This window comes from Crocodylus siamensis, chromosome 2, assembly GCF_052110815.1.
Source record: "Crocodylus siamensis isolate JL-2025a chromosome 2, ASM5211081v1, whole genome shotgun sequence".
Classification (NCBI taxonomy): domain Eukaryota; kingdom Metazoa; phylum Chordata; order Crocodylia; family Crocodylidae; genus Crocodylus; species Crocodylus siamensis.
This window is the reverse complement of record NC_143396.1, coordinates 281,327,052-281,353,554: the sequence shown is the minus strand read 5'-3', so window position 1 is coordinate 281,353,554 and position 26,503 is coordinate 281,327,052. Positions and strand designations below refer to the sequence as shown.

The window sequence follows — 26,503 nt, the reverse complement described above, 5'->3', positions numbered from 1 at the left end:
AGAGGAGCCCCTGCAGCTGCTCTGGGGAGGGAGAAGGAAGCACTGGTTGCTGTTCTTGCATCTCTGGGAGGTGCACAAGTCCTGCTGCTACCACCGCTCCACCTGGAAGCCAGGGTTGACTGTGGACAAGCTGTGACTTCAGGAAACCCAGTGTTGTGATGCATCCAAGGCATGGTTGGCTTTAATGCAGTCTCACTAATGAGAACTCCTAGGAAGCAGAGCTGCGTAGTTGTGATAGTTTCTAGGGTCAGAAGGGACCTGAGCAGATCATCTAGTCCGACCCCCTGCCATGGCAGGAAAGAGTACTGGGGTCAAATGACCCCAGAAAGGTGTTCATCTAACCTCCTCTTAAACACCCCCAGGGTAGGAGCCTGCACCACCTCTCTTGGAAGTTGGCTCCAGACCCTAGCCGCCCTGACCGTGAAGTAGCGCCTCCTGATATCTAACCTAAACCTACCCTCTGCTGGCTTGTGACCGTTATTCCTGGTCACTCCTGGCGGTGCTCGGGGGAACAGTGACTCCCCCAGTGCCTGCTGATCCCCCCTGACTAGTTTATAACAGGCCACAAGATCCCCCCTCAGACTTCTCTTGTGGAGGCTGAACAGGTTCAGGTCCCGTAGCCTCTCCTCGTAGGGCCTGCCCTGCTGCCCCCGATCATGTGAGTGGCCTCCTCTGGACCCTCTCCATGCTGTCCACATCCCTCCTGAAGTGCAGCGCCCAGAACTGGATGCAGTACTCCAGCTGCAGCCCGACCAGTGCCGCATAGAGGGGGAGGATCACCTCTTTGGACCTGCTTGAGATGCATCTGTGGATGCACGACAAGGTACAGTTGGGCTTCCTGACTGCCTCCCCACACTGCCAGCCCATGTTCATCTTGGAGTCAATGATGACCCCCAGATCCTTTTCCACCTCCGTGCTGACAAGAGGGGAGTTCCCCAACCTGTAGGTATGGTGCTGGTTGTTCCTCCCGAGGTGCATCACCTTGCACTTGTCTGTGTTGAAACCCATCCTATTCTCGTCTGCCCACCCTTGTAACCTGTCTAGGTCTGATTGTAGCCTGTTGCATCCTTCCAGTGTGCCCACATCCCCCCACATCTTAGTGTCATCAGCAAATTTGAACAGGGTGCTTTTTACCCCCTCGTCCAAATCGCTGATGAAGATGTTGAACAGTGCGGGCCCGAGGACCGAGCCCTGCGGGACCCCACTGCCCATGTCCTTCCAGGTTGAGAAGGACCCATCCACTACCACCCCCTGGGTGCGGCCCTCCAGCCAGTTGGCGACCCATGTGACTGTGTGGGTGTCTACACCACAGCCCCCCAGTTTCTTAACGAGAACAGGGTGAGAGACAGTGTCGAAAGCCTTCCGGAGGTCCAGGAAGACTATATCCACTGCTACCCCTGCATCTAATGATCTGGTGATCTGATCGTAAAAGGCCACCAGGTTGGTCTGACAGGACCTGCCACTGATGAACCCGTGTTGGTTGCCCCTAAGCATGAAATCCCCTGCTGGCCCCTCCTGGACGTGTACCAGCATAATTTTCTCAAACAGCTTGCCTAGGATCGAGGAAAGACTAACCGGCCTATAGTTTCCTGGGTCCTCCTTCCTGCCTTTTTTGAAGATGGGGACCACGTTGGCCCTCTTCCAGTCCTCCGGTACCTCACCAGAGCATCATGAGTGCTCATAAAGTTGTGCCAGGGGACTTGCACTGACCCCGGCCAGTTCCTTTAGAACTCTAGGGTGGAGATCATCTGGACCAGCTGACCTGAATATGTCCATCTCCTCCAGAAGCTCCCTAACTCGACCCCCTAATTTGAACTCCCTAAATCCTCGCTAACCCGCGGCCCAGGTGTGCCTCCCCTGGGGCCCGAGGGGGGCCCAGCAGGGAGGTGGCTGTTCTGGTCCCTACTTAGGAAGACGGAGGCAAAGAAATCGTTAAACATGTTAGCTTTGCCGTCTGGTGTGACGACCAAGTTTCCCATCGCGTCCTGCAAGGGCCCCACATTATCCGGGACCTTCTTTTTACCCATGTATTTCAAAAAGGACTTCTTATTGTCCTTAATCTGGGAAGCTAGCCCCAGTTCCATCTCTGCCTTGGCCTTCCTAGCTACCCCCCTGCATCCCTGAGCAACTACAGAATAGTCCTCCCTGGTGATGACCCCTTCTTTCCATTGGGTGTAAGCCTCCTTTTTAGCAAGGAGACATACCCAGATGCTTTTGGTGAGCCACGGAGGCTTGTGTGCTCTCCTGCTCCCTTTGATCCTCGTTGGGATTACCTTCCTTTGGGCTTGGAGGATTGTCTCCTTAAGGAGCGACCACTCTCCTTGGACACCTGGCTCCCCTCCCCTCCGGGACCTCAGCGCTTCTCCAACTATCCTCCTTAGCTCGTTGAAGTCTGCCCTCCTAAAATCTAGGGCCGCTGCCTTACTGCATGCCTTTGCCACCTTGCGCTGGATGGTGAATTTCAGCAGGCGATGATCGCTGTCACCCAGGTGGTCGAGCACCCGCAGCCCCCTCACCAGGTCATCACCCGTGGCCAGCATCAGGTCCAACAAGGCGTCTCCCCTGGTGGGGCTGTGCACCTCCTGGGTTAGATGGAGGTCCTGCACTCTGGCCAAGAACCTGCGTGAGCGGTCAGACCTGGCTGACTGCTCTTCCCAGCAGATGTCCCCCATGACTACCACATCCTTAGCCTTCACTAGCTCTGTGAGCTGACCCAAGAATTCCTGGTCAAGCTCTTCTCCCTGGTTGGGAGGTCTGTAGTAGACTCCCACCGTTAAGTCTCTTTCCCCTTGACTGCCTTGTACTCTAACCCAAAGTACTTCAGAGTGCCCTTCCCCTAACTCCTTGCTAATTAACGAGGATGTGTATTCCTCCTTAATATAGAGCGCCACGCCCCCACCTCTCTTTCCTATCCTGGTCACTGTCCAGTCCCTAAACCAGCTTTCTGTGAGCAGGTCACCCCTTTGTCCTGCCTGGTGCAGCTGGCGCCATGTTCACTGCCTGCTTCTGAGCCACCTTGCTCAGGTGAGAGAGAGAGAGCCAACAGCAGGACCACATAGATGCTGAAGGAAGCATTAATACTAGGAAGCAAATAAGCCTTACAGCCTACGCAGTGCCATCTGCACTTGCAGAAAACTTGACCTGGACCCAGAAAGTACAGACAACAGACAGCAACCAGCATGCCAGGGGACTGTGTCTGGCATTGCACTGCATTCTCCTGTGAACAACACTTCACAACGTGAGACATCTGTTTGACATGGATCGTTTTAGTCACAGCATTTTCTGTCCATGTCCTGTCAATATATGTTTAAGGCAAGAATAACCTTGGAGAAAGCAGCATACGAAGTGTTTCAAGGGGGTGGCTCCATTTTTATTTTTATGTTAGAAAATGGTGACTGATACTTTTTTTTTGTTACTATAGGGCTAATTTTTATTTGTGTTATGTGTCGGACTCTATTGGGAAGAAATATAGGATCCTGTTAAAATGCATGTAAAAGAATGCCTTAAAACAGCTTTTGTTAGTTCAGTAAAACTGCCTTAAATAGGATGGAGGGGGGAAAAGCCTTTCAAAACATGTTTTGCATGTAAAATTACTATCTGTAGCTAGTGGATTGAACTGTTTCTGGCAAACGTGTCCTTCAAAAATTCAGAACCAGTGGAGCTCATCGTCTCACACCTCGTAGTTATTGGAGCATGGACAGGAACTCCGGGCTTTCCCCTCCAAGGTCCTAAAGTCCGGGTGACCTAAGTCCCATCTAAGTTCTTCTTTAAGGCCAGATACAGAAGAATCCTAAGTACCAAATTCTTCCCAAATGCCTGTGAGCACAAGTGGGGAGTTGCTTGTGCTATTTTCTGATTCGATCTTAAGAGATACGTTAACTCTGAAATCTAATGACAGTAATTTAAATGTCAACATTAACTCTCACTGCTTATCATTTTAACCAAAACACCTAGACAAAGTGCTTATCCATCACTGCTGAGCCTACTGAGATATTTATGCAGCGATGCAGCTGGCAGTTGGGGTGGGAAATGAAGAGTTCAAACTCCTACAAGGTTTCAAATCATCACTCTTCCTGCCCACAAAGGAGAGGGAATGATGCATCGCCTCCCTCTTGCTGAAAGTCTCAGCCCCCTCCTGCTTTTCCCTGAATGCCGAGAGCTTGTCTTTGACTGCATCTGTAAGATACTCGGGCACGGTCTGCCCAGCATCATGGAAACGGAACGCTTTTAGAGCAGGATGAGTGGCATTTTTTTTTAAATCTGAAATTGCAGTTCATTTACTACCCAAATAAATAGCACGACTGATTGTACTGTTCATTTCACAGCAAAAGCTACCAAAGCGTCTTGAATGTACTTGAAGCTGCTGCAGACATTTCAGTGAGTCACAGCGTGATGTCATCTGCTCCAGCAGCGGGGGCTGCAGGCTGGGAAGGGCAGGGGGCTTGTTGCAGCTTAGGGTTGGCTTGCCGGAGAAGGTTGGGAGATGTTTGAGAGGCCCAAAAGGAAAATGAGCTCATAACCATTTCATTTAAGAGACATGAACTGCCTGTACTCTAAGCATCACTGAGAAGCCTGTCCATAAATCTGGGCTTTTTCTTTTCTTCTAGTAAAAGGTTTCATCGTTGGATTTGCTGCTCCCCTCTCCTCTGTCTGTGACTGGGAAGGAAATAATCTGCCGCCACTGTATATTTGGCTCAGATCACTTCCCTTAACGTTCTGGCTCAACTGCATGAGCCATAATAGTACAAGACAGAGGCTGGAGCCAAGCCTTCACCGCATGCAACAGAAGTAGCAAATCGTTGGGGCTGCTCAGACCACCACAACAGAGGCACTGCGTGCAAGGGAGCTGAGGAAGCCTCGCTCTGATACAGACACACCCTAAGGCCCCTGCTACGTAGATACATTACATATATTGTGCAATGAACCTGTTAATAGTGCAGGAAATTTAGACCAGCCACATGTGCAAAGTAATTATCACACCATAACATACACATGGCTGGATACATCATCCAACTATAGAAAGAGGCAACCAGCTACAAAGTTAGTGCTTGAACACATGTAACAGCTCTCTAGCTGGTTTCTATCCAGCTTTAATCTGAACATGTGGCAGGGCCGTTAAGGGTAGCATCCAGCTCTAGTGCAGGACAAAGTACCCTAGCAGCAGCTAGTCAGTTTGCATGAATGACTGGTGCCCCCCACGACTGGGGGGGTACCATGGCAGCAAGTGGGGACTGCCCGCAACTACTGCCAGCCACGTCGGTGGTGAGGGTGCAGGCAGCAGCCAATTTCAGGTGGGGGGGCATGTGCCCCCCTGTACCCCCCTACACATCACCTATGTCAGTCTGGGTTAGACTTGTAAGGACACTGATTCAAACCATGGCTTTATAAATGTATTTTCAAACAAGCTGCTTCTGCTGTAGACAACAATGTAGTACCAGTGTCTTCTAGCACAGTCACAAGATCATGAAAACTGTTCTTTTGATTAAACAATCGATGCAAGTTAATTGGAGTGACAGAAGTTATCTCCATCCTCACTTACTATATGTGCAGTCAGAGAAGGGATTCATTTCGAGCCGGTTGTATTCATCAGCCAAAAATGTTGAGGATGTAAAGTAGGGAAGCCACAGAAGTTTAATATGGAGAAGGTATTTGGCAACTGTATGCCCATAATCCTGGGCAGATCTAGGATTTTGAAAAGAGGGTGCAGATAATGTGGTAAATCATCACCTAGAACACAACACATTTTTCCCCACTTAAACTAAAAGATTTACTATTATTCAGTTTACAAACAGAGCAAAAATAACAACTACTTAATTGGAATGTGCACAAATTTGTCAGATTATATACAAAGTTTAAAAACTACAACAATCTAGGCAAAAGTATTCAAAATATATTGTTGTATTAGTCCTGTAGTCATTATGGTTAAATGTAAATCTCTTATTCAGATTTGTAAAGCAAAATCTCACCTTGAGCATCATGACATTGCATCCAACACTTCACTGGCAGTCATTGCCACACCAAAGTTAATGTTCACCCGTGTTAATGTTTTTAGCTAGAACTAAAAACAGTCTGAAGGGCTGCGAAATAGAAGGGCGATATTACCAGAAATGGCTATAAGGCAGCAAATTTGCAGAAGAAAGGACAGCTGAATTAATGGAACATCAAGACCATTAAAAAGGACAGGGTCACTAACACCTGTGGAGTGAAGAGAGATTAGCAGGAATCAGGTAGATTATAGTAAGTCATGAAGTCAATTGACTCCCTGAGAGCTGCCTGAATAGAAATGCCTCAGCCCCATCCAGGCAGTTGGTTTTAAAAGTTTGGGTGAAGCAGGAATCAAATCCTGGCTTCAGATCCTGGATCTGCGCTTGTCCACAACCGCTTTTCTCTAGAAACATAACCAGTCTTTCCTAGCATAAGTAGAAGAAAACCCAGCTCTCTGATGTTAAATAACGGAAGTCAGTAAGGGTGCACCAATAAAGATTTTCTTGGCCGATACCATTGGCCAATTATTAACCAACCGGTATTAGCCAATACCAACCCGATAGCTGATTTACGGGAATGCAGCCCAGCAGCTTGGAAAGCAACCTCCTGCTAGTAAACCTGTGTGGCAGGGATGGAGGAATGCCTCTGCAGCGAGGGAGGGAGTGGGGCAGGGGCAGGCACTGCCCAGCCAGGGCGGCGAATGGGAGTGGGGCAGAGCTGCGGGTCCAACATTTTAATTTACAGCAGGATAAATTATTTTCCTTTTCTCAAAGATCTTGGCTGATGCAGACATTGTTGACTGAATATCTCTCAGTGCATACCCCACAGCACAGGGTGTACATCACAACATTGAACCAGCTTTGCTGAAAATATCAGGCTGTAATGTTGTAGGCGTTTGGTTTGATGCACGATAACTGAGCCAGCCACATGGTAGAGCAATACACAAGCAATCTGTAAGACCTCAGGCTTTGCTGCAGTTTGTGAAGGGAGGGTGAGGTAAGACCTTTTGCACTGCTTAGCACTTGTCGTGACTCCTGATTCACGGCTCAGACGAATGCCAGCCACGTGAAGCATTAAGCCCAAACACAAACGTTTTGCTAATGGAAAAGAAGCTCATCACTGTTATACACCAGCCCCACCGTGTGGCCACTCAAGAACCGGGACACGTAAAGTGGCCACAACATTAAGTTAAATCCCTGGGTGATACAGGAGGAGGTTGAGGTGACATGAATTTTAAAGCACACAAAGTGGCAAGGGGATTAGCAGAGACAGACATGGTTAAAAAGAAATGTGTGTCTATGAAATGATCCCAGGAGCAGGCCAGGCAGACTACCCAGAACAATGTTATAAAGGGAATGGGCTTGGGCCCAGAGGTTTCATCTGGATGTCAAAGACGGGAATGTACTTAATGCCATACTTCCATTTCATATGGAAAAATTTGACATCACAATGCCACCAAAATGAACTGTCAGCACCAGTAAAGTGCTGCATATAATGAAAATGAAGTCGCCCTTATTGAGGTTGATGGTGCCAAGTGCCCTCAACTGTTCAACAGCCAAGAGAGGAACCTCAGCATCCTGAAGGACCTGACCCAGAGAGCATCGTTAGCCCAGAAGTTCAAGCTAGACAGGTTTTGTTTTAAATATCATAGCACAAGCTTTGCCTCTGCGTACAGTCATGAGGTGAGAGTTGATCGACAAACCATCTAACATACAGGAGAAGTATTTGAAATTAAAAATCACAGCCCTCCCCCCCCCCTCCAAAAAAGTCACTGTTGCGCAGGCTCGTGTCTGCTCCCATATATGTCAAATGGGACAGGTTTGCAAGGCAAAGATTTGTGGTTAAAAGGGTTTACAGAACAACATCTGCTACAATATCAAACTTGGCTTAACGTTCTTGCTGTATTGTGAACGTAGGAAAAACCACACATTTGTTCCTGAAGTTTCTGCAACAGCTCCGGAGCCCTTGCTACTGCAGTTTCTTTGACTCACAAATGGAAATGTGAGGTTTATCTTTTGGATACGGCAGGGCAATTTTCAAACTTCAAGGTCACAGAAAGCAACATTGCCCACACAAGGCGCAGAACAGTACAGAGTTAAATACAACCAAGAGAGTCCATTCAATGCTGGGTCACTCGCCCCTGCAACGTGATCATCTCTATCCAGATGATGGGTTCAGGACGGAAGACAGCAGCCGCTGTTTCTTCTGCATTAACCGTGGGCCCCAAATCTCTTCTGGAGGATCCTACATCTAGGAGCAAACACACTCTGTTGTCAGGTGAGTCCTCTAGGTCCCTGCAGGGTGGATATCTTATGACCTGCAAACTTGACTGAGACCTTAAGCTCATCTCAAGGTAAGTTGGGTGACTTGAAAAGAACATGATTACTGTTAAAAGCAGATAGATCGGAGTGAGCAAATAAATAAGAAATTATTAATCCCCATACCGAGTTGCTGTGTATGGCCAACACACAGTTCAATGACAGCACTTATCCAGAGACTAACTGGAAAAAACTGGTTACACGTTCCAAAAATAAAGAGAAATACAATTAATGCTCTTCACTAAGATGTACTTTTCATGTATATTATGATAATAACCTGAAGTTCCTTCAGATCAGAAACAGGCCATTTTTTCAACTCTTTTTCAGCTCTATTTGTGTATTTATCAAATAACTTAGTGCGTGTAACAGACTGCCAATGTGGGCTCTCCAGATGGGCTTGAGATACTTACCCTGGGCTAGAAGTAGTGCCGGTGAACTCCGAGCCAGCCTAAAGGTGGAGCAGGGGAGCCCTGCCCCGTGGAGAAGGAGAAGCCATCGTAAGAAGGGGTTTTCAATCCCCTCATTCGCATGGAAGGGGGATGGCCGGGGTTGGGGGCCCACCACCCTGAGCCCGGGTTGGCCAGTTTGCAAGCCAGGGAGGGACGGCCGGAGGGGATAAAAGCAGCAGCCAAACTGGCCTGGGGGCTGCTGACAGTGACTCCAGGGAATGACGCAGGAGGCCCAAGAAGAGCCGGGGTGAGCTGACCCAGCAGAGGGAGCAGAGACCCCTCTGAAGAGCCTCGAAGGCCCTGGAAGAAGAAGGCAGTGGCGGTCGGCCGTGCCTCCAGCCCTCCAGCAGAGAGGGAGCCGCAGCCAGGGCTTGGGGCAGACAGCTGGTGCCCCCAGGCCCATCCCAGTGTGCTGGCCGTGCTGGGCACCCCGGAGGCTAGCGGTGGCGGTAGGCCCCCCACTCCAGTGCGGAGAAGAGGCAGTGGCCAGGAGCGCAGGCGGCATCCTTATCCGGAGCAGGGAGCTGGGCCAGTGAGTTGAGGAAATCCCTTCCCTTCCCTGGGGACACGGGACAGCAGCAGGCAAGGCACTGGGAACCTGAGGAGCAGCACAGCACCAGGACGAGAGTCCCCGGGAGCTCAGGGCGCAGGCTGGCGCTCGGAGCAGGACTGGCGAGCCGCGAGGCGCGTGTGGTGCCTGCCCAGTCATCCAGAGCAGGTGTTTAGAGCAACAACCCCTGGGAGCTGCCTGTGCTGCTGACCCTCTGCCACTGACTGCCCCAGAGGGGACTCAGTCCTGTCCCTTATTCTGCAGCTGATTGTCATTGGATGGAGTCCCTGAGCTTTGTGCGTGGGTCACGCTGATGGCTGCAGGAGCCTACTTTGTTGCTTGCCTTTTTGGTTGTCACAGAGGGTCACCCTTCAGCCTCTTTGGGGGGCTGGGGTTTGATACAATTTGATTGCTGCAGACCAGAAGAGCTTAATCTGTTGCAGTCTGTTGCTTATCAGGAAGCCTGCTGGCGCTCCAGGGAGTGAGCGCCTTGCGTCCTTGTGGTAGCACCTCAGCGGTGGCTGGAAGCTGCCAGTTACCCGACCTGTGGCTCTTGAGTCAAGGGTTGACTAATGTTCTGGTTTGTTTTGCCATTTAAGTTCACTTGTAAATAATCCTTCCTATTATTCCTGTTTTGTAAATAAAGTGCAAATAGTTAAATCAGTTAAGTGTTAGACTTTCTTGGGACCACGGGCTGCTCTGTGGGGAGCAGGGGCCGGCTGGAAAGTAAACTGGTGTTAGCTGGAAGCCCTGCCCCACTCTCACCTCACCATCCCCGATACTGGGCAGGGGTGGCAACTATTGTGCCGCCACCCGGGTTACATGTGCATTGTATCACATGAATTTATTTCTCATAACAAGATACAGGAAATGCACTGTTTTTGGTTCAACTGTACAGCATACAGATTTTGCTTTAAAAGAAAAAGTACATATGCACAGCAGGTCAAATGTACATTGATCTGAACATCTTGTTCATACAATAATACTGTATAAAACACGTTAATACACGGGCATGAGCTGCCGTTATTGCTGATGTCACTGTCTGGAAGAGTAATTTTCTTCTAAAATTAAAGTTTGCAGAACAAACAAAAATAAAGACACTGCGGAGAAGCAGCTCCGAATAACAGCATTCAGATTTGACAAGACTTCCACCTAGTTTTTTTACCTGTTCTCATTGCAGCTGCACCTCAAACATTTTCAATTAAAAAAAATACAGGAAAACCTTTTTGTAGAGTACACAGAACAACAGTAAGGCAAATGTATTTAACCTTTATGGTACAAAGGTCAGTCCAAGGAACTCTAATAAACCTTCAGTGAGTTATACTGACTATTAATGCTTACAAGGTTTCAAACATATGCCTCTACACAAGCACAAAAGTTAATTTACCTATTCCAGAAAGTAAATCCTTCATATTCAAAATGATCAAGTCATCCCTACATCACAGTCAATCACATGCACAGGTGTGATAACTACTCCTTTCACTGTTCCTATTTAAGTACTCACCTACTGGCCAATTTCTAAAAAGTAACACTTGACACATCATAAAGATCAAAACGCTCCAAGGAACACACCACACACCACCCCCAGCCCTACCCTGCAGCACCGCTGTCTGCATGCCCTTCTGTCACAAATACTTAGCTTTGTTCACATTGCCCACTTTTAAAAATACCTCCTTAATAAGGCACTGGATTTGGGACACAATTTTCAGAGGCATTAGACTTCCAATGGGAGTTAAGTCCCTGAACTGAGATACCTAATTCCAACTAAGATAATCAGACGGCCATGGGTGCCTCTGAAAATCTCCCCCTCTCCCTTTTCCACAGGCAATGGGTGTTTCCTTACATTGCTACTGGAACTGAAATGGAAAAGTAAGGGTCACAGCTTAACGGCACACTAGTATAAATGAGGCAAGCAGAGCCCTGAGAATCCTGTTCAGTCTGCTACCAGTGTAGGCAGAAGACAAAGCTAAAAAACTCTGTTTTGTTGTATGGTTTACAAAAGGAAGTCAGAAGAAGATAGATATCAGGAGGCACTACTTCACGGTCAGGGCGGCTAAGATCTGGAACCAACTTCCAAGGGAAGTGGTGCTGGCTCCTACCCTGGGGGTCTTTCAGACAAGGCTGGACAGTCACCTTGCTGGGGTCGTTTGACCCCCGTACTCTTTCCTGCCCTGGCCGGGGGTCGGACTCGATGATCTGCTCAGGTCCCTTCCGACCCTAGAAACTATGAAACTAAGAAGAACGCAGAGGGCATTCTCCTTAGTCATAAAAAAAAAAAGCTAAGCAAGTCAAATTTTGGATCTAACCTGCTTGACATTATTAATCCTTTTTAACACTCTCTATAAGCACTTCAGTTTTACAAGTGCCTCTATGTTAAAACTCAGCACTTGAAGGCTATGTCTTCACATGGGAAAAAAAATATACCATTTGCATGTTCACGTCTACGCTAGGATTACAGAACAGGTTAGCTGGAAAAACCAAGCAGGGTGTCTTGGATCGAATCTGAGCAGCTAACACTTACTGGCTATTGATAGTGTGTTTGCCAACATCTCTGCTGGGCCCAGGTCTCTTGAGCCATACCAGTTAACACAGCAGAATTGGGGTTGGGTGCTCAATTAAACTTGAAGTTTCTCAGCTTTTTAGTGTTGCAAAAGGTGCTGTCAGGGCCTGGAGAGTAGTTCTCTACCAAGGAGCAACAGAAATACGAGCATTTCTGTATTGCCAAAGCAGGATGTCTCAGCCATGGTATGGCCAGACCGCCTGCAAGAAAAAACCTTTTCTGTCCATTTAGCTCTTGGCTTCTGTGCACCGTAGGTATTTAAATAAAACAGAACAGAGATGTTTTGATTCCTTAAAAAGTAAGAGGTTTAGGATGCATTTGTAATTAAAAATGTTTTGATTTCACATTTCTTTCTGGGCTTCAGCCAACTTGAGTGAAGTCAGTTAAAAAATATTGGCTTTAAGAGATTTGGTCCACATATACACTGGCAATAAATAGTTCTCAAAATCGCTCAAAGGTTTCTCCCTGTTCCTCCTAAATTGTATTCTAGTGAGACAATCCCAGGGCAAGTGGCCAGAAGACCTCAGTGCTGATTTAAATGCACATTTGTGGAAAACTGCCTACTGGTATTATTTGACAGCACAGTGCAGCAGTTACCAGGGTCGATTCAGTGCATTTTTTAAAACTTTCTCAATATCAGAATTACTCCATATTGCTTTCTTCAGTGTTTAGGCCAATGGTACGTTTTAGGGATTTCTTACATCCTGTTTGGTAAGGGATGCTCTGAGAGACTGTCATATAAAACGGAGCAAAATATTAATCCCAGAGACCCTAACAAGCAAATTTATTGGGAAGGGGATGAGGGGGGATGTTGAGCTACCCTTGATTGATAGAAAGTTAAAAAAATAGATCTAAACCATGTTAAGAGTATAGCACACACCAAGATAAGAAGACTTGCTCTTTCCCTGGGTGTAGTCACCATACTATGTAGGAGCATATTATTCCAAGCTGTTCACGCTCACATCACGTTTCATGAAGAAAAAGCATCCTGGATTTTTACTACATATAAACTTCACTTGGAGGGTGTTTCCCCTGCAGCATCTGGGACTGAGCACCTCCAAGCAGAGTTCATGCCCCCATGACTTGTTGGGGACTTCAGTAAATCTTGGTTCCATTTATGTAATTTGGACTGATTAGGCAGGAGTAGCCTTGGGATAAGAAAATAGGCATGGTATAACAAAGCACTTGAGTATGTTCCTGAAGTTAAGCAGGCACTTAAGTTGACCACACTTTAAGTGCTTGATGAATCAACCCCCCGCCTCAAAGAGGTGCAATGACTTGCTCCAAGTCAGGTGGCAGCCTGAGACTACAATTTGGGTAAAGTGGAACATTTCATTTCTTTATAGCATCCGCGCTCTGGAAGATTATCTGCAGGATATACACCGCCTTAAGTTCTGCTCGATACATTAGTTGTTTACGCCTCACACCCACAATCTTAACTCGAGTAAAGCACAACTCAATTGTATCGACCTTTATAAAAACATTATCTAAATTATCTGGCCGCTGTTGAAGAATAGCTTAAAATTCAAATTAACAAAAGAACTAAGTTTAACTTTACATGTAAAAAGGGTAAGTGTCCAAAAGCTTGCAAGGAACTTTTTTCCAACTACTCAGCTGGGCTAATAAAAAAATATCACATCTACCCAAAGATCCTTGCCTGCAAGTAAAAGTTTCATTTCAATGCAGATAGGGCTGGTAGCTGAAGACACAGCTTGGGAAGAGGGAACAAAACTCTGAGACACGGAAGGATGTCAGAGCCTTCTCAGTCTTAGAGCGAGGCAGAAACCAAGCTATTTATTCTACTAAGATTGGATCAATCTTTTCTTGGACAAGATCAGACTCCAACGAAGGGGATGAATCTAAGGCACCTTGAGATTGGCTGAAAGGTGGCACTGTGGTGTTGTTGTCGTTACAAGGGTGAAAGCTATGGCCCACTGGGTTACCAAGCCTTTGGCATCGGTTAGATTTGAACTGCTTGTTCTTGTGCGTGTACATGTGCTCCAGCAACTGGCTCTTTCGGAGAAATTTGTGGCCACACAACGAGCAACTGATTTTTCTCTTTCTTGTAAAAGAAAAGTTACAGTTTAACTCCACAGGTTCACTGTCTTTGGAAATTAGTGACAACTGGCTAATTTGTAATGGCTCGGCGTGACTACGGTTTGGACGTTTCAACTGGTGCTCACTCTCTTTTATTCGAAAGGTACCAAGCCTGTGACTTTCAAGAGCCTCCCGGTTCTCCGTAACAGGCTGCACTTCACCAAGGTCATTGCTTTCGAGGATGGAAGCTGGGACACCGAAGGGAAGAGACCCCGACACGGGAATACACAAGTGTTCCCGCAGATTGTCATGCGAATCAAACCACTCCCCACAGTACTGACATAAATGCATTTTGAAGTTTGTTTTAGAAAACGTAGGACCTGCAACATCTGGACGGGGGGATACACGACTCTGGGACTCCATCAGCTCAGGGTCGTATTTCTCCTGCTTTATAGACACCAATACTTTTGGAAACTCCTCCACCAGTTTGACAGCTTCAGGTGCTTGAACGGAAGGATGGGCAATTTGTTGTTCTAGGGTGCCGTCATCCAGCCCAATGGCAAGGGAGAGTTGTAACTGTGGGGGGTCACCCTGGGCAGCAGACCTGTTTCCAGTGTTTGTTGCATTTTCTTTCCCTGCAAGACCTTTCTCGGCTGTTTTGTGCGCAGTTGAGATCTGAATTCCATATAGGTTTGAAGACTTCTCGGCCTCTGGGGAAAACACCCGATTCATTTCAACTGTGATACGGGAAAGGTAGTCTGCATGAAGAAATCGAATGCCTTCCTCCAGCTGGCTGTGACTCACGCTCTGCTTTGGCCCTTTCCCCGTGTACATGATGTGCAACAAGTAGCTGAATATGTCTGGCTGGATATCTGTAGGCTGAATCTTTATGCAGTCACTGCTTAAAACAATACTCAAAATTAAACGCATGCATTTCTCTAAATGCTAGTCCTGTTCCAGCATCTAAGCAATCACAGGACCTATTGTTTGTCTTTTCCAGCTTCAAAATCAATCTAACATTATACCCAAGATCTGCAGAACTATTCACGTCTAATTTGGATAAAGCAGCGCATGAAATGGTAGTGGCTGTCCTCACAACCCTAGAAATTGCGTGTGTAAGTGACTAGTCAGCCACACAGCTGGTTATCTGTATTCGCAAGTGTTGTGCGTGTGCATTCAAATAAAGGATTGCAACTGCACGCTATGAGGGCACCAACCGTGCAATTCTGAAAATCTGGGCCTCAATATTTCTACAAATGTAGGTAATACATTTGACAGTTCCAGTTGCTTATCACCAGTCTCACCAATAAGTGGGATTGGTCATAAATAATGCTCGGTACTAATCTCTAACTTCAAATCATCAAAAGCCTTCACAAATTTCAAGTAATGAACCGTCAGCAGCCTCCTCAGATAATTGCCACCCCCATTTTACAGAAAGGAAAACCAAGGAGCCTGCTCAGTGACAAAGAGAAGCAGAATAACTAGGGACCTACAGAAATCAAGGCAAGCAGGAGGCCAATTTCGTGGGCTGACTGCAGGCCTGGCTGCTATTTTCACAGGCTTGTTGTGGCAGTGTCCCCCCCCACCCCAGCCTATGATTGGCCAAGAGGCCCTGGTGGCCCCACCCCTCACCACTGACTGGCAGAGAGGGGCAGGGTCACACAATGGGCAACCCACTCAGCCAATCAAGGGCAGGGGTGGCCATCATTGGCTGCTCCCCTTCACACTGGCAGCCTCCTGCCCGGCTGGGGAGCCAGTGTTTTATTTTTAGGGAGAGTTTTGTTCACAGATTTTGCAGACAATGCCCAATTTCATGGATAATGCCTGATTCTGCAGTTTCCGCAAAATCACAAATTGAGTAAGACTGAACTATCAGGGTTCAGGAGCTGCCCGAGGCAATGACCGTGTAGGAGCCATTTGTATCCAACCAAAATTCAGCATCCGAATGTCAGGGACAGGCAGAAGACATTCGCTGCTGCACTGTATTTGAAATGAATTGATGATTTTAGTCCCTTATCTGAAAGCCTGCAACACAAAACTGCACATGGTCACCCTTATTGCTTCACTCCCCCCACGAATTAATGTCTTTGGAGACTGATTTTGGAAACCATGGTGCAGTGTTCCAGGACTGCTGAGGCCTGAGCAGCGATGAGATCCACTGAATGAAGAAGAGGCGCAGCTTCTTTGTACCCAGGTTTGCTGGCCTAGTAAGAAAAATTTTAAACTAGCTTCAACAGGCGATGGAGACGACAGCTCACAGGTAAGTAAAAAACCACGATGACCTGGATAAGGATCGCTGAAGAGGAGGCAGAAGAGAGAATCTTAGCAAGGCAAGAAGCTAGTCAGAAAAAGATGCGTATATACTAATGCAAGGGGTATGGGCAGGGAGCAGGATGAACTGCATCCTAGTAGACAGTCCACACAACTGGAATACCGATATGGATGAGTGCTGCTTGTTCAGGAAGGCAGACAGAAAAAAGAGACAACAATGCATTGTACATTGAAAGATACATATGTACATATACATATATAGTTGTTCTGAGATATGCAACAAAGAGAGAAGTAGACCTGCTGACAGCCCCTGGGCTCAGATAAAAGAGGAAGACAGGAAGGGCAATGTCATGATGGATGTATGCTCAAGACCACCGTACCAAGGAAGAGGAGGAAGACGATTTTTAAACAACTAATGGAAGCATCCAAATCATAGGAACTAGTGTTTCTGGGAGACTTTAAATATTGTCATATCTAGTGCAAGGTGCAAAGGTAACATAGTATTGCATGCAACAATCCAGCAAATTCTTGGGGGACAACTTTTTGGTGCAGATGGAGGGCAAAGGAAACTCTCCCATTTACTGCTTTCTTAAAAAGGAATGAGTTGAGAATGTGAAGAGTGAAGGTGAGGTGGGCAACAGTGAAATAACAGAAGGATGAAACCATCCTAAAGAAAGGAAGAAGAACAGGATGAAAATATTGGACTTCAGAAAAGCGGACTTTAACCAAGTCAATAAGAAGGGCAAAAGAGCATGCTACCCTTCCGTAAAGAAAGGACAGAAGACGTAGCAAGAGACCAGTAGAGCTGAACAGCAGGTTCCTCCACAACTTGAAACAGAAAAAGAAATCTTGTTAAAAAAAAGTAGCAGCTATTTGGCAACTAAAGAAAAGTACGAGAGTAGAGCACAAGAAGACCGTGGCGTGAGCAAACACGCAGCCAGCAAGGTACACGGGCACAGACGCGGTAACGAAAGAGCATTCTGTAAATGTGTTGGAAGTAAGAGAAAGGCAAAGAGAAGTGTGGGCTCTGTACTGAATGGGGAGGGGAAGCTAATAAGGGATAATGCAGAGAAGGCTGAAGTGTTTGGTGCCTTTTTTATTTCAGTCTTCACAGAGAAGGCTCACGATCTGACGACAAGCAGTTTACAGCAGTGACACAGGGTAGTTAGTAAGTCTTGCAGCGATTACTCAGAAAAACTGATTACTCAGAAAAACTGGGTGTTTCTAGTTAGCAGGGGCAGATGAGATTTGGCCTAGAGTACTCAAGGAATTAGCTGTGGTCATTGCAAAGCCACCGGTTACCACTTTTGAGAATTCATGGAGGTTGGGTACAGTCCCCGAAGACTGGAAAAGGACAAATATAGTGCCCATCTTTCTCAAAGGGAATGAGGCGGCCCCATGGAATTACAAACCGATCGGTCTAGACTCAATACCCAGAAAGATACTGGAGCGTAACAAAGAACCAGCTCTGAGAACCTAGATGATAACAAGGCGATAAGGAAGAACCAACACGGATTTGTCCAGAGCAAGTCTGCCTTGACCAACCTGATTTCCCTCTGTGACAGCATGACAAGCTTAATGACTGGGAACAGGGCAGTGGGCAGAATATACTTTGGCTTTAGCGCTGTCCAAGGAAGCTGAAGCTCTAGATCTAGGCAAGTGCCGAGTTGGAAAATCATGCTCTAAGAGTGGCCATCAACTGGCTGGAGGTGTCCAACTGGGAGGAGATATCAGGTGGGGGTCCCTATAGTCTGCCCCAGATCCGGCACTGCTCAGTATCATAACTACTTATTTGGTGGGTGGACTTGCGTGCACACTGAAATTTGTGGCTGACACCATGGTGAGTGACAGCACACGCTTTAGAGGACAGGTCTTGGATCCGAAATTGGAAAAATGACCTGGAATAAAATTGGATGACATTCAGTAAGAACATATGCGAAGTATTACACTTAGGATGGAACGATGAAATCACAGATACAAAATGAGAAATGTCTGGCTAGACTGAAGAAGTGGATCTGGGGGTTAATGGTGAGCTAAGTCACCAGTATAATGTTGCAAAAAGTGAATACTCCCCCTCAGCTTTCTCCTTTCTGAAGTGGACAGTCCTAACTTTTTGAGCCTCTCCCGGAGTGGCAAGTGCTCCCTGCCCTGATCATTCTGGCTGCCCTTTCCTGTACCTTTACTAATGCTGCTACATCCTTTCTGAGACATGGGGACCAGACCTTCACACTGTTCAAGACACGGGGGCACCATGGATTTGTACAGTGGCATGATGATGTTTTCTGTTTTGTTTTTAAGATTCTGTGTGTGCCACTTAAGAAAACTATACGATTTCAACATTTTTCTCTCTAGTCTCATATAGGGCACCTCTTTAAAAGGTGGGATAGTGATATATGTTGGCCCTGAATTTTGCTTTACTCCAATTACCAAGGTGCAGTCATAAAACCATTCTAACATGACACCCTGAACTGGAAATGATCTGGGTTAGACAGCTTAGCCTTCAGAGTTTTATGTAACCTAGCACCGTACTGATGTCTTTTCAGAGCACAATTCCTTTGGAAGAAAAACACAATTAAAAGCCTTAGACATGTAGAAAGTGAACTGATATATTCTCACCTTGTCTGGTGAATGAATATCATCTTAAAATAGTTTGAAAAAGCAGCGAGCACAGCTCTGTGAGCTTTGAAGTAGACATCTCCAATGGCCACCGTACAATCGCACAAAAATCCAAACTCACGTTGCGTGTTCAACTGCTGCAGAAGAACAACACTATGACTAGTCATATCCATGGTGTTTCTAAAAGCAAGAGTGAAAAAAAAAAGTGTTTCACTAAAATTCAGCAGTGCTACCTGATTCAGTTAAAAGTGCATAGTGAGCAGGACAAACAACATTTGAAGATACTGTGGATTCTCTGAAACGCTCTGGAGTCAACAGCCTCCAGACGGCACGTGCAGCGCAAACTGATACCATGAGGTGCGTCCAAAACCTATTTTATTAAGAACACAAGAAGTGGCATGCTGGGTCAGACCAGTGGTCCATCTAGCCCAGTCCAGGCTCCGGCAGTGGCAGAAGTGGATGCTTTAGAGGGCAAGCACTGAACTGGATCTATCTAGAGTAATCTATCCCCCTATTAATTACCCTCCCTGGCATTTTTAGTTTAGAGATACCAGAAGAAACATCTTCAACTGTTCTGTTCAACAGCTAGTAACAGATCTATCAGCCATGAATGTGTTTAGTCTAAACCTGGCTATGCCACGGGTCTCTGCCACCTCCTGTAACAATGAGTTCCACAAGTTATCTGTGGGCTGCATAAAAAAGTACTTTCTCTTGTTAATTTTTAAACGGTCACCTACTCATTTCAGTGGATGCCCCCTAATTTTAGGATTCTGGGCCTTGGTGAATAACGGTTCCCTTTTCACTTTGTCCACATCCTTCATGATTTTATAGACCTTTATTGTATTCCCCCTCCGCCGCCTTCTTTCCAAACTGAGGCCCTAGCCCTTTCAGTCTCTCCTGGGATGGCAACTGGACCCCTGATCATTTTGACTACCCTGCTTTCTACCTTTTCCAATTCTACTACATCCTTTTTTTTTTAAACGTGGAGACCAGACCTGTACACAGCATTCAAGACATGGGCACATCAGGGATCCAATTGTATCATGACATGATGCTCTTCTTAGTTTTGTTTTCAATTCCCTTCTTAATGACGACCAACATTTTTCTGGTTTTTTTGTATCTACCATGACTCCCGGGTCTCTTTCCTGAGTCAGAACAGCTAGTTCAGAACCCAGCGCGGAGGTTCTCTGTCCCCTTGTGCATTATCTTGCACTTGCCAACACTGAAGTTCGTCAGCCGCTTTTCAGTCCACTCACTTGGCTTGGCAGCTCCTCTCCGTCACCCGGGGATCTGACTACCCAGAATAACTGGGTACCATCTGCAAACTTGGGGGTGCAGGCACAGTGAAATCTCCATTTCCAGATCACTGATGAAAATGTTGAACAAAAGTGGGCCTACCAAAGATCCCTGCGGGACTCTACTTTTGACCTCTGTCCATCCTGAAGGGTGACTATTCAGCCCTACTCTTTGCTTCCTATCTCTTAACCAGCTCCCAACCCATGCAGACACTTTCCCTCCAGTCCTGGGGTTTTTTTAAGCCTTTGTTGAGAGACCTTGTCGAAAGCTTTTTGGAAGCCCAGGTATGTCAGCTCGATCCCCTCATCCGTGTGCTTATTAACCCTCCCAAAGAACTCCAGCACACCGGGGAGACAGGATTTCCCTTTGCAAAAACCATGCTGACTCTTCCCCATCAGATCTTATCTGTCCGCATGCCTGATTTTATTCGTTATGATAGATTCTTCCCGGGATCAACTCTTTTTAAAGGCGGGTGTTACGTTGGCAACCTGCTAGTCCTCTGGCACAGAGGCTGTTTGTAAGGATAGGTTACATATTACTGCCAACAGTTCCGCAATTCCACCTTTGAATTCCTTCACAACTAATGATTCCTCGGTTTCTTTACGGTGTGTAGAAACTCAAAGTTATTTCTAGTAAAGGGAAGCATTTCACGTGAAAACTCTGAAGTTATTCCGTCATAAAGATGCCGGGAGACCTGAACACCGCTCGCCCCTTTTTGCTCCGCAGGAGTGTGTCACTACCTCCCTCCTCCCACGTACTCTGATCCCAGAAGCAGCTCAGCCTCGATCACAAGGATCAGCATGCGAGAGAAGAGGACTGTGAAGGCCAGTTTCACGGGAGTGGAGATGCGCAGGCCGGTGATCTCACACCCAGTGCTATAAGGGGACCCAAGGAAAGAACAATGATCGCAGGCCATGACTCGGTTTCCCTTCTTCCTCCTGAATTGGGCCTGGGACGGAGGATGCTCCCCAGGCATAGCGCCATACACGGTGTTTAGAGAGTTTGAGTTCTGCCTGCTCAATCGATATGGTTTTTGGAACAACTGAGTTCTGCTCAATCAATAGGATTTGGAACGGATCTGAGCTGCAATACAAAATATATTAATTTTTCAAAAATTGGCCAAGAGATCCTTATCAAAGAGGAACGGGCAGAAATATAGAAACCTGAACCGGCATTGTATAAAACTCCCCCACACACAGGCAAGGGATGGGAGTCTGGAACTTGCTTCAAACCCTGGGCCCCGAGACACGGCCACCCAGCGAGTACGCGTGTGTATTTTCTGCGGTGCGTTGCTGCTCTTGTCGATACTGCCTGGCTGACAACATCCCAGTAAGCCAGTGCATCGGCTGGAAGACCTTGCTTTGGATTCTCTTGTACTTCTCAGGATAAAATACAAGCCCCCAGAGGCACCGCGGGTGTAGCAAAGGCACAGCTGTAATCGCACCCCACACACACAGGCGTAGGAGCACGCGTGCCTATCATCCCCGCGCAGAAGAAAGACTACACCGCGGTACTACTGCAACACGTCTGCTGTGCCACGAACAGCGATTCCTACACCTGTCCTTGCAACAGAACTGGCAGGCCTGTTACGGAAGAAAAACACTGTTTATTTCCCAACAAAACGTTTGTTTCATCTGAAAACTTTAGGGCAACTCAAGGCCAGGCAAGAACTGATCTCTGACAATATTTAAACACAACCCAAAAGAGCCAGCCCACAAGCAGATTCTTCCATTATGATGCCCCCAAAACCTCCGGTATGGAAATGTGAAGTAAAGGTTTACAATAGGCAGGCCACCTCTATTATGTCCATAGTCACACTCCAAGCCTGCCCACCACCTGTAATAAGCAACAACGCTCAGCGGCTGCGGAGAGGCTGCCTCGGGCCCGCTGGAACCGCGGAGACAGGTAACAAGACACTAGTCCTTTAAAAAAGTCGGGGACAAGTAGCAAACGCACACCGCCAGCTCAGAGCAGGCAGAGCGCAGCGGCGTCTCGAAATCCCTCGTGCGGCAGGGGCAGGGGCAGGGGCAGGGGCGCCTCCCGCCCGGGCCGGCGAACGGGCCGCCTCGGCTTGAAACAAAGGCGCGGGGCAGCGGGGCCCCGCAGCACCCGCGGGAGCACCCGGGGTGGGGCCCGCGCGCGCGCGGCCCGGCTCTTACCGGCGGGGTCCAGCCCGGCTGGGCGGCGTCTGCCCGCGGCTCCGCCCCCCCGCAGGCGCGCGCCCGGCCCCGCACACGTGGCGCGCGGCAGGGGCGGCGTGTGTCCCCCCCACCCCCGCCGCGCCATGCTACCTCGCTTCCGGCTCGCGGGCCCAGGCCCCCTCGGGCCTCCAGCCAGGATCCGCCCTCTCCCCTAGATCCCCTCCCCCCCCGTGATCTGCGGACCACGCGCGGTTGCTGCGGACAGAGCTCCTGGCCTGCCCCCCGGGGTCTCTCCCACTTCTGGCTTTGCAGCTGTCGTCACCGTCAGGACAGCCCTGGCGGCGGAGGCCGAGCGCGCTCCCTGCCCGAGTGGGTCAGGTGGACTGCGGCGTTCAGAAGTTTTGACTGGACTGCCAGGCAGGCAAATACAACGGTGCCACGGAGCTGCAGAGACAGCCTCGCTTCAGTCAGCCGCCTATCATTTCCACCAGTGTGCAGGTACAGACATAAACCTCGCCGGCCTGTAATTTCAGGTCATCCTTAACGTTGCCTTTAAACACATACTAGTCCCCAACCCCCTGAAGAGGGGCTGTTTTTAATAAGATATTTGTTAGTGGTTCAGGCACTCAGGTTCTTTCTGGACTCTGGGTTGTATAACGCTGGGGCGCAGCGGCTTAGCAGCGACACTCAGGGAGGGTGTCCTGAAGTCTTTTCGAGGGTGCCGCAGGATGCCGTGCAACGTTAGGACTGCGAGGTGTGCAAACAGGATTCACCAGATAAACCCAGAGATCCCAAATAGGAATCTAGAGTGTTAAAAACATTCGGCCCCGTCGTGGTTTTTCTGAGTTCTTTGCAACAGAAGAATTGCTCTAGTATTTTTCTACAGTTAAAAGATATTGCATTGTCATCTCAAAAGCTGGCATTTTCCAAAGGGAGCCTCGAGTCTAAAAAGGTTGAGAGCCACTGACTTAATGCCCCATAAATGATCATTTTGCTGCAGCATCTCTTCTTTTTACACCTCAGCAACTCAGCCCCTGGGAAATTTCTCTGGCCAGGAAGGAGCAGGTCTGTAGTAGGCCTCTGCCAAACACCACGGTCAGTGAAAACCGCTGCAAAGAAATCATGTACTGTAGCTTCCCAGGAACGTCCCTATCTGAATTGCTTCCGGAACGGTTGGACCTGCCAATTCTTTCACTGGCTTCCTGCAATTTCTTATTCATTTTTATGCCCTTTGGAAATCTTGTTGCCTTTCCATTTCCCTCTTTTACTGACCGCTGTTCTTTACACTTCTTTTTATTTTCTTCACTAAAGTGAACTTCCCAATCATGGGTCAAAAATTGGCTCAGGGTGAAAACAAAGAGACGGATTAAGTTGGCCACTGCTGTACTGAGACCTACGAAGCTGACCCACACCATCTTACTGCTTCTTTGTACTTCTCTCCCTGTGTTTTCTATTGTCTCATACTAGGATTCAATGTTTTTGGGGCAGGGGTCCTACTTTTTTGTTCTGGTTTTGTATGGTGTCGTGATTAGGGCTTCTAGGTGCTACTTAGGGTCAGTTTTCATCGTGACAAAACGTTACCAGGAGGCGGGGGCTGATTAGGGGGTGCACTGGTAGTCTCAACCCCTGCCCCCCTTTGATTCCTGCTTCACCCAAAGTTTAAAGCCAACTGCCTGACAGTGGCAGCAGCACTTCTGTTCAGGCAGCTGCCAGGGAATCGCCTGACTTGGGGGCTCATTATCATCTTCCTGCTTCCTTCTGAACTTTTCATTCCCTCCGTGTTAATGATCCTTTCTCCTTTCTTAGTTGTCTTGATATTCCACTACTTAAGTTATCCTTCTGCAATTCTGCCGTCTGTTAGCTGCTCCTCTCAATATAGCTTTTAAAGCTCCTATTTCACAGTCTTGCTGACTTTTTTTATCTCTAGCTAAAAACATTAATTCAGGTTTGGAAACATTAACTCCAATGAACATCAGCTCACCTGTGGAAATAACATTCAGTGAAGCATTAGAGGCACCGTCAAGATACTCAAGGTAGCTTTGATTCTGTCTATGAATCTGAAACACACATTTAATTCTAAAGACAACTAAATAAAACCTCTTTTAATTATTTTGCCTCATTTATCGTGTTTTATGCATAATATTTGAGATAGCAAATGAATGCACATTGCAGTAAGGCTATATTTATTTTTCCTTTGATCTTGAACTGAATCATACAGAACTAGGTCTCTAGCACATTGGTAAAGTTTTTATTTCATTTTTACCTGGAGAAAAAGAAGTGTTGTGTTATATGTGATGATGAATCACGGCATCTGCACCCCCCCCTTTCAAAATCCTAGAGCCGCCCACGGCAGCAGGTTTCTCAAGGTTTCACAGTTGGTTCTGCTGTGTTTAATATATTTATTACCTATTTGGAAAGCGGTGAGTTAGTAACATAGCAAAATCAGCAAATGCCACAATATTATTTAGGTTAATCAGGGACAGAAAAGCCTGTGCAAAATCCCAGAACTTCAGAGAGACGTACATAAGGTAAGTGAATGGGGAATATCAGGGGTGTCAAACTCATCCAGCTGGACAAAGATTGGAGAAGATGCTGCATGCGGGGCTATCCAGCACGCCCTGCAGGGCGACTGGATGATATGGCTCTGCAGGCCGAATCCAGCCCAGGGGCTGTATCTTTGACACCCTTGCGTAATATGATGGGAAATTTAAACTCAAGTGTTGATAACTCAAATGTAATGTACATCAGAAGAAAAAATGTAAACTACTTCTACACCACATGGGATTTTAACTAACTGTATCAACTCAAAAGAGGGAAAAGGTGCAGAAAAGGGCAATGGAGTTCAACCACGGCCTAAAAAAATATTTTCCTGGGAACAAAGACTGAAAAGTCTGGAATTGTTCAGTCTGGAGGTGAATGAGCGGAGACACGAGCAGAGTGCGTGCACGCAGCCATGAATGGTGCAGAACTTCTGTTCTCGTAATACAAGAGCAGCTGGCAGCTCAGCGACCTTCCCAACCAAATTCACAGCAAATAAAAGGAGATACTTTTTACACAACTGAGTGCCACAAGTTGTCAAGAATTAAAAAACAGAGGGGTATAAAATACACAAAAATAAAAAGGGATTGGACACTTACATGGATAACAAGAATATTCAGAGTTATCACAAAAGGAGATAACTCATTTTGCAGTTTTTGCAAATTAGGGTGAGACCCAGCAGGGAGGGAAGATTATCTACAAAGTTCTCACTTGGGGGGGGGGGGCTTCTAGTGTGGGCCACTGTCAGAGGATACCGGGTTAGATGGACTGAGTCCAGTCCAGTAGTTTGTGTGTTCCAGTGTAGGGATTTTGGGGGGCAATGTCTTTTACTGGACCATTCAAAAGCTTGTCTAATTTTGTTCCAACCATCCAGTTGGTCCAATAAAAGATATTGCCCCCCCCAAAATCCTTGACTCTCACATAATTCCTGGACCATCCTGGCTACAACATCACTCTAATGCTACTGTTCCAGTGCCATGATTTTGCATCTCAAGGGGTGGATCATGGGACTGCAATCATGGGGCTGAAGAAAGCTTTTAGTGCCTCAAACTTTTCCCCATCGCAGCAGCCGTACACCACACACAGAACCACTGTCTAAGAACGGCTTACCACCCCACAACTATGTACTGATGCAGTTACTGAGCGCAGGCTCTTGTTCTCTCAGCTCTGCATAGCGCCTTGTTGAAATACCTCCACCCCTTTAGGGTGCACGGCCAGCTGCATGTGCTACGTCGGGGCGCTCAACCTCCGGCCCATGGGCCAAGTGCTCCCCACAGACCCTTCCCAGCTGGCCCGTGGGGCTCCCCAGGGGTCAGGAAATGTGGCAGAGGCAAATGAATACCCCCCAGTTCCCCAACTCCAGGGCTGGAGCCAGGCCGCTCCTCCCCTGCTTTCCCAGCAGCCGAGCTTGGCCCCCACAACCCGAGCCAAGCCCCTTCCCCTGGGTAGCGGGGCTGGGGCTTGCTGCACCCGCCCCAAGCACAGGATCAGGGCCGGGCAGATGGACTGGGCACTGCGCGCCGGCCACAAAGGCTGAGCATCCAGCCAGCCATCGCCCCGGCCCAGCACGCCCGCCGATGCGTGTGGAGGAGGCCAGGTCAGTACCTGCGATGCCCCCGGGCCAGGCTGGGGTCAGGAAGGACTTCACCTCGTGGCCGGGGGGAGGGGGCGGCTCTCGGGCGTGCTTGAACTTGAACCCCGGGAGGCACCGGCGGGCGGGCGGCGCCTCCCCCCCTCCCGCT

At 47.7% G+C, this 26,503-nt stretch overlaps 2 protein-coding genes and 1 long non-coding RNA gene across 8 annotated transcripts in view; 1 reads left to right on the top strand and 2 right to left on the bottom strand.

Annotated features, from left to right (window-relative positions):
* Positions 1-5,377: 5,377 nt before the first annotated feature.
* On the bottom strand, positions 5,378-8,195 carry LOC149872289 (uncharacterized). Its single transcript, XR_016440387.1, has 2 exons — positions 5,967-8,195; positions 5,378-5,682 (listed from the first exon to the last, which is right to left on the bottom strand). It is a non-coding gene; the product is annotated as an uncharacterized LOC149872289 (long non-coding RNA).
* Positions 8,196-8,247: 52 nt separating this feature from the next.
* Positions 8,248-26,494, bottom strand: ZBTB25 (zinc finger and BTB domain containing 25). Of its 6 annotated transcripts, XM_090034196.1 has the most exons (4): positions 26,367-26,427; positions 24,487-24,629; positions 18,787-18,966; positions 8,248-14,800 (listed from the first exon to the last, which is right to left on the bottom strand). In XM_090034196.1, the coding sequence occupies exons 3-4, from the start codon at positions 18,957-18,959 to the stop codon at positions 13,657-13,659; spliced, it is 1,317 nt and encodes a 438-aa protein (XP_089890322.1). In that variant the 5' UTR covers positions 18,960-18,966; positions 24,487-24,629; positions 26,367-26,427; the 3' UTR covers positions 8,248-13,656. The 6 variants fall into 6 exon arrangements, with proteins under 6 accessions (XP_089890322.1, XP_089890323.1, XP_089890320.1 ...); XM_090034197.1 differs by lacking the exon at positions 24,487-24,629 and having other exon boundaries at positions 26,367-26,494; XM_090034194.1 differs by lacking the exons at positions 24,487-24,629; positions 26,367-26,427 and adding an exon at positions 22,242-22,378.
* ZBTB1 (zinc finger and BTB domain containing 1) overlaps positions 25,520-26,503 on the top strand; it is a 32,423-nt gene continuing 31,439 nt past the window's right edge. The window contains exon 1 of the mRNA XM_090034188.1: positions 25,520-26,358. The gene's annotated coding sequence lies outside the window, so the exon portion shown is untranslated. The remainder of the gene's footprint in view (positions 26,359-26,503) is intronic.